Raw genomic sequence first — 15,382 nt, forward strand, 5'->3', positions numbered from 1 at the left:
TGAAGATTGCAACAAAATGCAGAACCATCTGGCTAAGTGCATACATTTCCCTCAGCGCAACCTCTGAAAAAAAGTCCCTTTACTTCTATTGGAGGTGAAGATGATGATTCAGACACCTTATCGATAGCAACAGCTCATGGTCCTCCTGGAATCAGACGTTTTTGTGACTAAATGGAGGAACGTAGTCAGATAAATGATGATGAATGTCTTGCTCGAGCTGTGCATGCAACTGGTTCACCTCTGATGCTCACAGGCAATGTGTATTGGATGCGATTTCTGGACGTTCCTCGCCCAGCATACACCCCTTCAACCAGACATGCTTTATCTACTAATGTGCTGGGTGCAGAGTTCAAGTGAAGGTCATGCAAATCATAGAGAAAGCAGACTGTATTGCAATCATCTCTGATGGGTGGTTGAATGTTTGTGGGCAAGGAATAATTCATTACATAATCTCCACCCCTCAACCAGTATTCCACAAGAGCACAGACACAAGGGACAACAAACACACCAGTCTCTACATTGCAGATGAGCTGAAGGCAGTCATCAATGACCTTGGACCACAGAAGGTATTTGCACTGGTGACAGACAATGCTGCGAACATGAAGGCTGCTTGGTATAAATGGTTAAGTATGTGAAGGGTCAAGTTATAACAGCAATCTACCTCACCAAGCAAATTGAGAAGAATAAGAGCACTACATTGAAGCTGCACCGCAACACCCATTGGGGTGGTGTTGTCATCATGTTTGACAGTCTCCTGGAGGGGAAGGAGTCTCTCCAAGAAATAGCCATATCACAGTCTGCCAATATTGGCAGCCCCATCAAGAGGATCCTCCTGAATTATGTATTTTGGGAGAGAGTGGCAAGCAGCCTGAAACCTATAGCAGTAGCCAATGCAGGAATTGAGGGAGACAAAATGCCATTCTGTCTGATGTTCAGACTCTGCTTGCAGATGCAAGAGAAGAAATCCGTACTGCCCTGCCCACTTCACTGTTGCTCCAAGCAGAGGAAACTGCAGTTCTGAAATACACCAAAAAGAGTGAAGACTTCTGCCTGAAGACCATACATGCCGCAGCGTACATGTTGGACCCCAAGTATGCTGGCAAGAGCATCCTGTCTAGTGCAGGGATCAACAAGGCCTATGGTGTCATCACTACCATGTCTCGCCACCTTGGCCTGGATGAGGAAAATGGTCCTTGTTTGGAAAAAGCATGCAACAGGCTGACCAATACAAGGGTTGAAAAATTGGTGGCTATCCGGTCAAATTTGAGGCTTTTTGAGCCTGACAACGAGCCATCCTCAACAAGGTTGGAAAGTGACAGTGAAGATGAGGCCTCAGTCTGATGTTCAAGAGGTGGACATTGAGGAGGTCCAGGGAGAAGACATGGAAGCCTGAGAGGAAGACAACCAAAGCTTTGGTTTCTAGACTATGATTTCACAGATGTATGCTGAAAAAGTTTTTGGGAGATGCGATAGATCATTGGGGATCATTCAATATTCCCTTTCTTTTGTTGTTCAGTGAAACCTCCCATGAGAAGAGTCAACTCATTTAATTAAAGTTAAATTCGTGACTAAATTGCTTAAAAAAATATATATATATTGGAAGGATTTAATAATTTGCAATTATGTCTATTTATAAGGTAAAAGGTTTATGTTTCTGTCTCCATATCATATGGTAAATATATCCAATGCAAAAAACAGCTACATTTAAATAGTATTAATTTGCATATCTTTCCGTTAGTTCCCATATGTTCCCACGGAAAGTTTCCACCTCTGAATATTCCCCAAAATGTGAAACCCTAGTTATGACTGTGAGCTCCTGGTGAAGTAGTCAAACGTAAGAGGGAATAAGATACTTAAAAGAAGCAGTATTTGAAACCACTAAAGTGGTAAAGCTTTATATAATCGATTTAATGTTTATTTCATAGTGGGCAAAACCCTCAAATAAAAATACTAACCATACTAACCTACCTTGGCTAATGCCTATACTTTACATCAACTTCATAATGAGAAAGTTGGGCATAAAAACATGCTGGGAAAGTTGCTGGGAACATTTAATTCAATTTAAGAGAATGAAACAACCTGTTTGAGCGCAATAAAAATAACTATGGTTAATCAAGGTTAATTCTCATTGTGCACATATAGAGATAACATAAGATGGTAGAAATAAAAGTAGATGACAGAGAATCTGAGTTGGTGAAGTCTGTGTAGCTCTGTATGCTCTTTGTACAGCAAACACACATGCACAAATAGTTATATATGCGCGCAGGCACACACTCGGTGGTGGGCGAGCCATGCCAGACAGGACAGGAAGTTCTCTGTGACTGTGCCATAGGGGAGGAAGGGGGATGGGTTACAATGTGACACCAGGGTGAGAAACAAGCCTAGCACTCATTTGCTAAAAGACAGCTACAGCACTTAGCACCCAGCAGACAACCCAAACCATAGCCAGCTACACACACATACCCACACCCCCCCCCCCCCACACACACAGGTCAGAAAGGTGGAGAGAGCGGGCAAATAGGGTAGAGGGGGGGGGAGAAGGCAATGTTCAGATGAGAGTTTAACAGGAATATCAACTCACTACCAACAAAACTTTCGATAAAGAGTTTCCCCAAACATAATTTGTACATTTTTTTTATTATATAAATAAATGGGAGACTAATAAAGCAAGTTGCATTTATCCTCATTAATTTATCTTTAACAAACATACCGTTTTTGTTTGATAGTCCTTTATTCTTTACTAATGAGAAATAGTAATAGAAATGTTGAATTAATGCATTACGCTAAACACCACGTGACAAGAGTCCGGATGATGCTTTAGTAAACAGGCCTGTTTAATTAAAGAAAGGTAACAGAAACCAGGGACTAGCCAGCCAGCTGTATAATAATTCTGTGGAATAATCAACAAATTATTCTGAGGTGGAAAGAGTGGAGATTTGGCATCACATCCACTAGTAACAATCTTTTTAAACAGGCCACATTCTGCTGTTTATAACATTAGACATGCGTCTATTCTCTATTTACCGCAAATGAAGGCAGACAAACAGAGAAGGGGAAGAGGAGGAGGGGAGTATGGTGACGCAGCAGGTGGGTTAACATTTCGCCTGGCATGTCAGCCACAGAGAGCTGGCGGGTGGAGAGAGAAAAGGAAAGAGAGCAGAGGGGAGAGAGAGTTAGCGCCCAGACTGTGTCTGCAATGGAGCGTCTGTCTGGCTCCCAAAGGAGGGAGGGAAGTCGTGACACCCAGGGAGGCACTGAGCCGTAGTGCGGGCAGGCCAGACGTGGGTGGGGAGAAACCTTATCTTGGGTGAGGCTAGGCAGACGTCCCCCCCCTCAGGCTATGGCCTCCCATGCTGTTCATTAGCTCTGTGCCCACTGACATTTTCCCCACGTCACACACAGCCCACGGGGCCAATGACACCAATTAGGACCATCCACACCCACTGAGATACACTACTCACTCACACACACTCATTGCCTGACAGACACCACACACACACGCTGAAAGACAGATGGATGGGTGGATAGAAAGACATGCACGTACCCACATAACCCCACTCCCTCCCTCCATCCATCTCACCTGTAACATATTGAGTAGTAATGATCTAAACTTGGTCCCCTCCACCATGAACAGGGCCATCTTGTCACAGAGTCTGGCAGCGGAAGCGGCGAAGCTTCTGTCGCTGAGGGCCTTGCTATAGATAGTAGAGACGATCTGGGCCAGGCTCTCCTCTGACTGGGTCGAGGTCTGGGCCTCCTCCATGAAGGAGCTGAGCTGGCCGTCCACCCCGGCACTGTTGTTCCTCATGCTGTTCAGGATCTCCAGCAAGCGGTCCATGCGGCTCCGCTGGGGGCCCGCTGGGGACACAATCGCCTCCTCCTGGAAGACACCCGATGAAGGGCGGCGGTTAAAAAACAACTTGTGTATGTAGTAGATAACACTTTATTTAGATAATCCACCTATTAACGCTCAACAGACTATCAACATGTCATTGTCAACTGCATATCCGTGGACTTTAAACAACGAAGTGTTAACGACTACTGTACTATAGAAAGTGTGTGGTCTTGATACTGTATCTCTGTGTCCTTACTGCACTAACAGTATTCAAGCTGACAACATGCTAGCTTTCTCTAGCAAATAGAGGTTTAACCAAACAACTTACACAGGGGAGTTGTTCCATGTCATTTCAGTAAGCCATGTCTGTATGAAAGTTGTTTAGACTGGCTTCTGAATAGTTTTTATAGTTAGAAACAGATAAGATGAGCTTTCCTGCAACATTATTTTGCTGAAATTTTATTAGATCGCTTGAGAAATTGCACCCAAATTGGCCCTTTCAATTTATAGGATTCACATATTCAATAAATATAGTACTCAACGTCCGATTTGGACCAAACGTCTTCATACTATTTAGTAAGACATGAGGAATCCAATAAAAATGGTCAAAAGCCACCCACGGACCCCCCCACACCCCACGCCAATCCCACCCCAACAACCAGTATCAGTTCTCGATGTCTGACAAGTAGTATGGAGCTGCAGCTCGGAGTATTGGTTCTCCATCCTCCAGTGACTTTGTGACTATGCACGCACCACTTTCTCTACATTTTGTTGTGTTAGAGCCTGAATTTAAAATGGATTCAATTGAGATTGTGTGTCACTGGCCTACACAAGATACCCCATAATGTAAAAGTGGAATGATGTTTTTGGAATGTTTACAAATTAGTTAAAAATCAGAAGCTGAAATGTCTTTTGAGTCAAGTATTCAACCCCTTTTGTAATGGCAAGCCTAAATACGTTCATGAGTAAACATCTGGTTAATAAGTCACATAATACGCTGCTTGGATTCACTGTGTGCAAGAACAGTGTTTAACATGATTTTTGAATGACTACCTCATTTTTGTACTGCACACATACAATTATCTGTAAGGTCTAGAATTTCAAACACATTTTCATAAAAAAAAAAAAGAGGTTTTCAAATGCCTTGCAAAGAAGGGCACCCATTGGTAAATGGGTCGAATAAAAAAAGCAGATATTGAATAGCCCTTTGAGCGTGATGAAATTATAATTGCACTTTGGATGATGTATCAATACACCCAGTCACTACAAAGATACAGACGTCCTTCCATACTCAGTTGCTGGAGAGGAAGGAAACCGCTCTAGGATTTCATCATGAGGCCAATGGTGAATTTAAAACAGAGTTTAATGGCTGTGATAGGAGAAAACTGAGGATGGATCAACAACATTGTAGTTACTCCACAATACTAACTTAAATGACAGAGTGAAAAGGAAGCCTGTACAGAAAAAAAATATTCCAAAACATGCATCCTGCTTGCAATATGGCTTTAAAGTAAAAATTCAGAGAATTTGGCAAAGAAATTCACTTTGTGTGTTATGTTTGGGGCAAATCCAACAACATCCATCCCTTCATATTTTCAAGTGGCGGCTGCATCATGTTATCGGCAAGGACTAGGTCGTTTTTTAGGATAAAAATGAATGGAATAGGGGAAAGACGTACAACTGAATGCCTTCAACTGAAATGTGTCTTCCGCATTTAACCCAACCCCTCTGAATCGACATCCACGGCACCCGGGGAACAGTGCCTTGCTCAGGGGCAGAACGACAGATTTTTACCTTGTCAGTTCAGGGATTCGATCCAGCAACCTTTCGGTTACTGGCCCAACGCTTTAACCACTGGGCTACCTGCCACCCCAATAGAGCTAAGCACAGGCTAAATCCTCGAGGAAACTCTAGTTCAGTCTGCTTTCCACCAAACACTGCGAGACAAATTCACCTTTCAGCAGGACAATAATGTAAAAAAACACACAAATACACATTGGAGTTGCTTACCAAGACGACATTGAATGTTCCTGAGTGGCCTAGTTACAGTTGACTTAAATAGCTTGAAAAACTATGGCAAGAATTGAAAATGGGTGTCTAAATGATTAACCACCAACTTGAGAGAGCTTGAAGAATTTTGTGCAAATATTGTCCAGGTGCGAAAAGCTCTTAGAGACTTACCCAGAAAGACTCACAGCTGTAATCACTGACAAAGATGATTCTAACATGTATCGACTCAGGGGTTTGAATACTTATTTCATTTTCATTTTTCACAAAAAATTCTAAAAACATGTTTTCACTTTGCCATTATGGGGTATTGTGTGTAGGTGGGCGAGATGTTTTAAAATTCAATCCATTTTGAATTGTAATACTACAAAATGTGGAATAAGTCAAGGGGTATGAATACTTTGTAGGTAATGTATTCCCTGAGAATCTGGTGACGTTCCCCAACCCCCCTCGTTCAGACTAATTTGCCATTTAAGTCGCTTGCATAATTCACCATAAATTAGTGTGAAAGTACCAGGTTTTATCCAATAGACTAGCCTTAATGAGAACTTGGTCTTATTCACTAGGCAGCGAACGGAAGAAAGTTGACTGAAAGAGGTACGAAGTAGATTTATTAAATTAGAAGCGCAGTTTTAGTTTTCCATTTCAAACTGTTTCGCTACGGTATGCCTTAATGAATACAACCCTGGACTCAAACGCAGACAGACCTGGCTGAGGATAATATCCCATGTTTCCTCCCATTTAGCAAAATTCCTCTGTGTCTGCGTCCCAAATAGCACCTTATTCACCTATATAGTGCATTACTTTCGACTATACCCCCTATGGGCTGTGGTCAAATATAACCACACTATATAGGGAATAGGATGCCATCTGAGACACAGCCTGTGTTTTCCCTCCAGATCGGCATGTTTGAAGCTGTCAGTTAATCTCAGTCTTGTTGTCGGAGGCTGTAAGTGGGTTAGGAGCCTCGATGTCTTAGATACTTGCAAACTAAACAAACACACAGCGTTAGAAATTAGTTAGCTTATGTCTCAAATGGCGCCCTATTCCTTACATAGTGAACTACTTTTGACCAGAGCCCTATGGACACTCGTCAAAAGTAGGGAACTATATAGGGAAAAGGGTGCCATTTAGGACGCAGGCTAAGATGGAGGGAGGGGGAAGTAGTCCTGGGCTAAGGCTGGGATGGTTGTGGGGACGCTGGAGCTGAGACCAGCAATACAAAAGCCTAGCACACAGCAGAAAACATCAAAAGGCTGTTGCTCCAGCTACTTATCCTCCTCCCAAGAGAAGAGAGAAGTTTACCCACGACAGCAAAATCTACAGACAAGCCACCACTGTTAATCCAGACTGAACCCTTACTGAGAAACCTGTGTGTGTGTGAATGACTTTGTATGCATCTAAAAAGGTGCATTAGTTACTGTGGGTTTATGTGTGTGTACGCAATGCGCATGTGGTGTAATGTACATGTGTGTGTAGAAAGGGGAGGGTGTGGCCATGGCATGCGATGGTGATTGACAGACAGACAAGACAGTAAAGAGCTTTCGTTTACCTCGTCTTTTAGCCTCCTCCTCAGCCTCTCTTTGGACGACGGCAGAAGACGGACTTTAGGGCCACCCTGGCCCCAGGGCTGGCTGGGAGGCCCGTCATTGGGGCCCCTTGAGCTCTCTGGCTCCAGCCTAGCGCTGGCCTCCTCTGCCTTTACATCATCAGTCTCTTTGTTTTTTCTGGGTGGTGCCTCCTTGTCTCTGTCTCCCGTTGGGGTTGCCCCCCTGTCTCTGTCCACTGCCGGGCCACCCTGCGGTCCCTGTTCTCCTCCCTGCCCCTGCTGGTTGTGGTGCCAGCGGCGGTTCTGGCTGTAGCCATGGTGGAGGGGCCCCTGGCGCTGCCCGCCGTGGCCCTGGAACTGCTGCCCATGGCTAGCCCCACACTGTCCTCTGTGCTGCTGCTGGTCACGAGGATGTTGATTGACTGTTTGTTGTTGTTGTTGTGGCGACTGCTGCTGCTGGGTCTTCCTGTCTCCTCCTCCTCCCCCCGGTGGTCTCTGCTGCTGTCTCCTGTAACGAGAGGAGCAGGCGGGTAAGGGTTCTGTTAACCACGTGGCAAAGCGTGACGCCCAGGCTACTCTGTCTGGCCAGCCTGAACCAAGCCAGCGACCTCAGGCACCCTGTCACAGGGCCACGGCCAACTCCATGTCCATCTGTTCAGCTCACTCCCTCTCGGTCTGCCTGCTCTCTCTTGATCATCTATTGTAACACAGTCCCACTATGTCTCTACCTTCTCCCCTGGCACAGACATAGCTCATCTACCAGAGCCTGTCTTCTTTCAGTCAAATACTAAAACACCATAGATCTGTCAACAGCTAACAGCTATGGCCCCCTGCTACCATAAGGCCTGGGAGTTCTTATAAATAATAGGTGCTTCCCCATGTGGTGTGGGTCTCTGCTTCACAAGGAGCTGACTGATGCAACAGGATTAAGCACATTTGTTCTGCTGTCGCCCTTAGCTTCAGATCAACAGGAGCTTGCAGGCCGTGTCTGTGTAAGGGGGGAGGGATAACAACTAATATCCTTTCAGGTAACAACCCTCGACTAAAATCTGATTACAATGAGATGTTCAGTTAAAAAAAAAGTGACTTTTTGAACATGCCTTCCTTTCAACTATAAGGGGCAGGTAGCCTAGCGGTTAAAAGTGTTGGGCCGGTAACCAAAAGGTCGCTGGTTCAAGGTGGGAGAAAAAAATATGAAGTTCTGCCCTTAGTTAACTCCCACGGACAACTTTTCCCACTGGCGCCAACAACGTGGACGTCGATCAAGGCAGCCCCCCCCCCCCCCCCATATCTCTCTGATTTAGACACATTTAGCTTGAATACATTCAGTTGTGCAACTGAATAGGTATCCCCTTTCCTATCAAACCATCATAGAAACACAAGAACCTAAAGCAAGCAATTCATATGGAACTGTCCTCAACCAACATTCTAACCCTTCAACAAAAGCCCCATCACATCCTAAACAACACTGTCCAAGATATTTCCAGCAGATTTTTCCACTGCTTGTGTTCAAATTTAACACCACACCCACTCTACAGAGGCATGGAAAACATGAAGCAGGCCAGCACTCATAAAATCCAATAGCGCCACCATTCATCAATTCTCTCTCTTTAAAGATTGGCCAGCCAGGCAGGCATTGACCCAGGCCACGCAGAGCAGAGATATGTGACCAACCAGCCAGGAACAGTCATTCAGTCAGCCAGGCTGTATTTTGTGTTTCCAGCGCTGCAGTGATTTGTAATAAGTTAGCCAGCCAGCCAAACAGGGCCAGCTACAGCAATGCTATATAGCCAGTCAGTCAGCCAGCCAGCCAGCCAGAGCAGACCAGTCAGTAGCTGGTTTCCATGATAAGGCTAGCCAGCGAGCCAGATCCAGCCAGTTCCATGTGCTGCACTGACATATAGCCAGACAGCCAGCCAGGCAGGCGGTCAGCGAGCCAGACTGTTTCCAGTGCTGCAGTGATTTATAGCCACCCAGTCAGTCAGTCAGCCAGCCAGTGTTTCCCAGTACTGCAGTGCCACTGCCTGCCAAACCCCTGTGACCTACATTACATTCTCTAGAAGAGCTGTATCCTACACGGCTGGCTCACTGGCTCCACAGCTTTTAATTAGAAGACTATAGGTGTTCAGTGCTTTGCTCTATGTTCCTTTCCCATGTTATATTTCACTGGTCTATTTATAGCATTATGGGGCTAGGGCACATGCAGTACTATCACCCTGAGCTACAGTACGTTAGCCTAGGGTTGGAGGGTTGTGTGTGTGATTGTATTGTGTGTGTGTGGTGGTTATTAAACTGATATGTGACCGTAGATACGAGGGTCACAGGGAACAGGAGAGTCATGGTGCCCTGTGTGCAACCGTAGCTAGCTTCCTGAACCTGGAACCAGCAGCACAGAATGATTCCTCCCTCCCCACCATGTTTATATCAAACTATATAGACATGCAAGCAACAAAACCGAAACACCACCACAGTCCAAACATAGAGGTTTCCACAAATAGATGTCCTATAGCTTAACACACACAATGACAGAGTCACTCACATTGTTTTGCAATATGTCAAAGCAATAACAGACAATCACCGAATTTCCACATCTCATTACAACTCAGATATAGAACAGTAAATTGAGTCAAAGACTAGTTGGGGATGTGGTGGGTCCTAGTCTAGAAGAAGAGCCTAAAGCAATGACTGTCTGTCACACTGATCTGCTGTCAGATGTTTTCTGACAAGTTCCCTGGGACAAGTTCCCTGAGCATCACGCCTGGCTGCCTCAGACAGAAGAGCAGAGAAACAAACACACAAATTGCAGCAGACACGCACACACACAGACCTCACTTTACCCCCAACTTAATAATGCAGGGATTTTCCTGCCATCGAAATCCTTGGGCGGGCCCCCTAAGCGCTTTTTCTGGTCGCTTAAATCCAAACAGTGTCATTTTTTATTATTGTACATTTGTGGGATGGAAAAAGGCTTTCAGTGTTGACTTAAAGGATTTAAAGTATGTCGAAAAGATAATGGACCTATATAGTTTTAAATAATATAATATTTGAGAAATCACTAAAATAAAACCTAGAGAGTGCTAGGTTTCCATCCAATTGGTGAGATTTATGCAAATATTCTGAAATCCGTATAAATTGATGTGCATTTTCCCACCATATGTGTTTTCATCAAATTTACTTGTTGGGGATAAAAGGCTGTGCGTGATGACGTAGTGCACATAAAAATGACTTTTGCAGTTAAATGAAAATGGGCTTCCATGGCATTTATCTCTACTGATGGTTTTGTCAAAAATAAATAAATAAATAAAGTGTTATAGGCTATAGCGAATGTGCCCACTTTAGTCTTGGCACGTTCGCTCTAGGCAACAGCTCACAGATACAGTGCGGGTATAGCCTACATGATGACATTATAATTACTTGTCAAACAGCAGCCAAAGCATCGATCATCATGTCACCAGAATAAGACCCTCAATATTTTTTGGAAAGGCGCATCAAGCTCATCACCATGCACTTTCACCACCATGTAAAGTTCATCCTAATTAATTTAATCTGTAGCCTAACAAACGGCATGCTTTCCGAGTCGTAGTAGGTGGACTACACGACATATCATTGCGTGACTCCAAGTTTACTTCGATATAATGGTTATTATATCAATATCTGCGCATAAAAAGGTGTTTCAACAGCCATTTCTCGCATGTTTTCATCAGGCCTGTCATGACCATTTTTTTTATCAGACATGTACTTTACTTACATAAAAAAGGTTGAATGGAAACCTGTATATAGCAGTATAGATTGTTATTATGTTTGCGCAAAAGAACACAGCATTAGCCATGGCAAAATGCATGGAATTGCAGGAAATTAGCTTTAAACTGCAACATTTTCTCTCAGCTGCATGGCAAAATGTGTAGAATTGCAGTAAATGTTCTTGAAACTGAAGAGAAATAAAATATCAGCTTTCATCAAGACATTTCAGCCGCTCCAACAGGGTCGACCGCATCCCCTACCACACCCCTTGCCACTCTCACCACCTAAGCCTCTTTTTTATCCAGAAAACCCCATGTAAGGATCATAATAATTGACTGAATTTACGGAACGTTTTGTTCAGACGCTTATAGCGCTTTACATAGTGAGGAGGGAACCTCACATAATTTCCCATTTTAAATGCAACCACCCCCTGCCCCCTTCCAGCTCACAGCCAACAAAACTTAACCTCGGTAGCCTCTTGCATGCAGCCCTCCCTGCTCATAAAAACAGACCCCCACCACCCGGAATAATATCAACATTTTCCCCGAAGCCAGTGCGAGCCTCGAGTGTAAACGTAGCCACGGCCAGACCAATGGAGGAGAGGCTGGGAGTCGGCCTGACAGGCTCAAAATAAAGATGTTCCGAGTCGAGGGCCCCAGGTTCCGACCGTGGCATTCTATGACTTTATGAGTGTTAACCTCGGCCCTATCCCCGACCCCCACCCCAACACTGAAACATCTTGGGGGCAGATGCCTAGAAACCTCACCCGAGCTCCTGTGTGTTTCATGGTAGAATACTCAGGAGAGAGAGAAACAACAGTCTAAAACCGAGTTTTATTTTTCAGTGGAACAATACCCCAACTTGTAAAGACAAAGACACACCTGAATGGCTTTCCAAGAGGTGTTTAGTGGTCTAGTCTCAGTCCTCCTGACTTAAAGCTATATAGTTTTGGGGCAGAAAACTAAGGAGAAGTAAAGTGTTTCAGATTTCAGTAGAATGATCATGAGCAGAGGAGAGAAACAGAACATAGTGCAATATTCATATAAGGATTTAATAAAGACAGAAAGCAGCGAGTTGAGGTGAGAGCAGTGTTGGATTAATGGACAATATTGTGCAATGTGCATGCATAATGAGTATGGGAGGGTTGAATAGAGGGATTCACAATGTGACGAAAAATAAGACTTCCTGTGTGTCCAAATGTAAAACATTTTAGAAAATGAAATGCTAGCCATTCAGAACGGTAGAAAAGAGAAGTGCAGGTGCTGCCGTGCTGGTTTCAACTTTCCCACAAAAGCCTCTGTCTGAGCTCAGACATGTATGTTTAAGTAACGCTTTTAAAACTCATAATAGGAGATCAACCAAGTCAGATTTTACAGACATTTTCCTGAACAAAAGTTACCTTCTAAAACAAAAATAGTCTGGCTATATCTATGGTGCCCCATAGATGTTATGGTGGAGAGAGAAAAAAAACAGCCAGGCTTATCTGTTCCCTTAGTTTGTTATTTGTTCCCAACTTCCCTCCCTCAATGTATTCATTCATTTTCTCAATGTATTTATTTGTTCCCTCGGATCTCCCGCGCAGATCGATCAAAGCGCCACTGAATGGTCGACCATGGTCTCAGCTCTCCATTGCTAGGACCTCTTATGTAGACTACTTCCTCATTTCGCCATTTCGTCTAGTTTGCTTTGTTTGTCATGCATTCTTGTTAAATAGAAGTAGGCCTATACACTTCGTGCAAACTCTGATTCATGCCACATGGACAGTCCATTTTGTGCACCTCTTCCCCATGACCCAGTATTTTACTCCACATGCACAGGGCTATAGCTAGCTTCGTCCCCAGGTCATTGAGCACAAAAGTGTTTGGGAACAAGATTAAGGCCATAGCTCACATCCAGTAAATCATGGCACCGGCCAAGCACTTGAATGCGTTTATGATTGGTTTACAATTGTGTATGTGACTCAGCGGCAGAAAGGAAAGGAATGCTAATTTATTATTTATAATTTCCAGGAGGCTTCGGTGTTAACAAGTGCAATGAAATGTTCTCATCTGTACACGAGGCAAGAATTCCAGGCATACTCTAGCTAGCTACCTATCCTAGCCTGACTGTTGGCTAACATCCAATCCTATTTTCCCTAACCCTAGCGCCAAACCCTAACATGGAACTCAAACCGACTGCGCGTGTGCGCCATCGTGCCACCCCCACACCAAACGCGATCACGACACGCAGGTTAAAATATCAAAACAAACTCTGAACCAATGACATTACTTTGGGGACAGGTCAAAACGCATTAAACATGTATGGCAATTTAGCTAGTTAGCTTGCACTTGCTAGCTAATTTGTCCTATTTAGCTAGCTTGCTTTTGCTAGCTAATTTGTCCTGGGACATAAACATTGAGTTGTTATTTTACCTGAAATGCACAAGGTCTTCTACTCCGACAATTAACCCAAACATAAAACGGCCAACCGAATAGTTTTTAGTCATCTCCTCCTTCCAGGCTTTTTCATCTTTGAACTTATATGGTGATTGGCATCTACACTTTCATAGTATTACCATGACAACCGACAAAACATTTAGTCTTTCAATCACCCACGTGGGTATAACCAAAAAGGAGATGTCAAGTGGGTACCTGCTTCTATAAACCAATGAGGAGATGGGAGAGGCAGGACTTTCAGTGGGATCTGTGTCAGAAATAGAAAGGAGTTCTATTTTAACCCTTGGCATCCCAGACGCTCGTTGGCGCGCGCCAGCAGTGTGGGTGCAATAATTGAATAACATGGATTTCTAAATTTATTTTGCGACACTCTGGTCAGCATGTCATTCTCCCCATAAACCCCTAGAAATTGTATTTGACCTAGTGGGGGAAAAACACAATGTCCCCAGTTGGTCACATTTTTGTTAATTTTCTAAACTATTGTGGGGACTTTCTGGGGAAGGCCTTTGGGGTGCAGAAGACGCAACGAATAGACAATCTTGCTGATTCCGAGGATAATAAAATTGAGGGAATTAAAGAATACAATTGAGGGAACAAAAAAAGAACGGTTTAGCCTGGCATTTTTGTCTCCCATCATGACCATATATAAAACATTTTAAACCTTACTTTTCATAATAGACCTTGAATATGTTACAGCATCACTTTGATGTGTAGTTAATGGCTGTCTGAAAAGTAATTATCTATCTAAGCAGGAGATAAAATAAAATGCTAAATAATTGTGTTGAAAATTAATTGGGCTGAAATGTAGCAGCATACACAAAACACTATGAATAAAAGTTAACTTTGAATACGCAATATAGTAACAATAGGCATACAGGTACCTGGATGTTGACTATGCTATGTATATATATTTGCACTTTGTGGTTGTGTGTGTACATGGTTCTCTGTGCACCATGAGGCACTAAGCATGCTGAGACAGAAGAGTGCAGGAGATGGGAGTCAAGGTGAAGGAGAGGAGAAAGCACTCTGCTATCTGGGTGGTACTCTCAAGGGAGGTGGGGCTGGAAATAATGTAGTTTGAACCTCGGGTGGATAAGGATGGGCATAGTGAAGTGTTGTAAGAAGACGCATGTGACCCCGTCTTGCACTCTAGCTGGCTGTTTGTGGGGGGTGTGTGTGTGTCTTGTCTACCCATCAGCCTCTCTGCTTGGCCTCCCTGGTCCCCTCTCTCAGGGAGGTAGGGGGTCATTTCAGTGTCTGCTTCAGTGTCTGTCGGCCTTCCCTAACTCCACGCCATCACACCAGATCTCTCACACTGCCATGTCCTCTACATGACTCCACACCATCCCCATAGAGACTTGTTAGAGTTAGACCAGAGTACTGGAGGGGATCTCAGAAAATATATTTCAAAAATGGGAAAAAATATATATATTTCAATGTTTTTATGGAAATCGCGAGCAACAAAAGAATGAACATATTTGTAATTACATACCTATAGCAGAAAAGATGAGAATATCTTCTTCCTAATGTCAACTGTATTTCTCTCAAGCAAATTACACTTATTGGAGATAATTACACTCACTGGTGCATCTGACATAGGCTTTGAAAAAGCACCCGTGTACCAGTAACTTAGGCCATTCACCAGACGCTTTTATCCAAAGCGACGTTCAGTCATGCTTGCATATTTTTTTTTTTTTTACGTATGTGTGGTCCCGGGAATCGAAACCATTATCCTGGCGTTGCAACTGCCGTGGTCTACCAACTGAACTAAAGGGGTACACAGACGAGGCATGCTTTCTTGGCTTGGACATACAT

The 15,382-nt window shown here is 43.8% G+C and overlaps 1 protein-coding gene across 7 annotated transcripts in view; it reads right to left on the bottom strand.

Moving 5' to 3' along the window:
• LOC110523973 (CBP80/20-dependent translation initiation factor) overlaps nt 1-15,382 on the bottom strand; it is a 132,249-nt gene that overhangs the window by 40,808 nt on the left and 76,059 nt on the right. For 6 of the 7 annotated variants that reach the window (XM_021603172.2, XM_021603176.2, XM_036977719.1 and 3 more), the window contains 2 exons: nt 7,395-7,899; nt 3,581-3,880 (listed from right to left, as the gene is read on the bottom strand). In XM_021603172.2, coding sequence (XP_021458847.2) covers nt 3,581-3,880; nt 7,395-7,899 — 805 coding nt within the window. Of the gene's footprint in view, nt 1-1,896; nt 3,127-3,580; nt 3,881-7,394; nt 7,900-15,382 lie in introns of those variants that run through there. The other variant, XM_036977720.1, reaches the window with a different exon arrangement.

This window comes from Oncorhynchus mykiss, chromosome 5 (assembly GCF_013265735.2).
Source record: "Oncorhynchus mykiss isolate Arlee chromosome 5, USDA_OmykA_1.1, whole genome shotgun sequence".
NCBI lineage: Eukaryota > Metazoa > Chordata > Actinopteri > Salmoniformes > Salmonidae > Oncorhynchus > Oncorhynchus mykiss.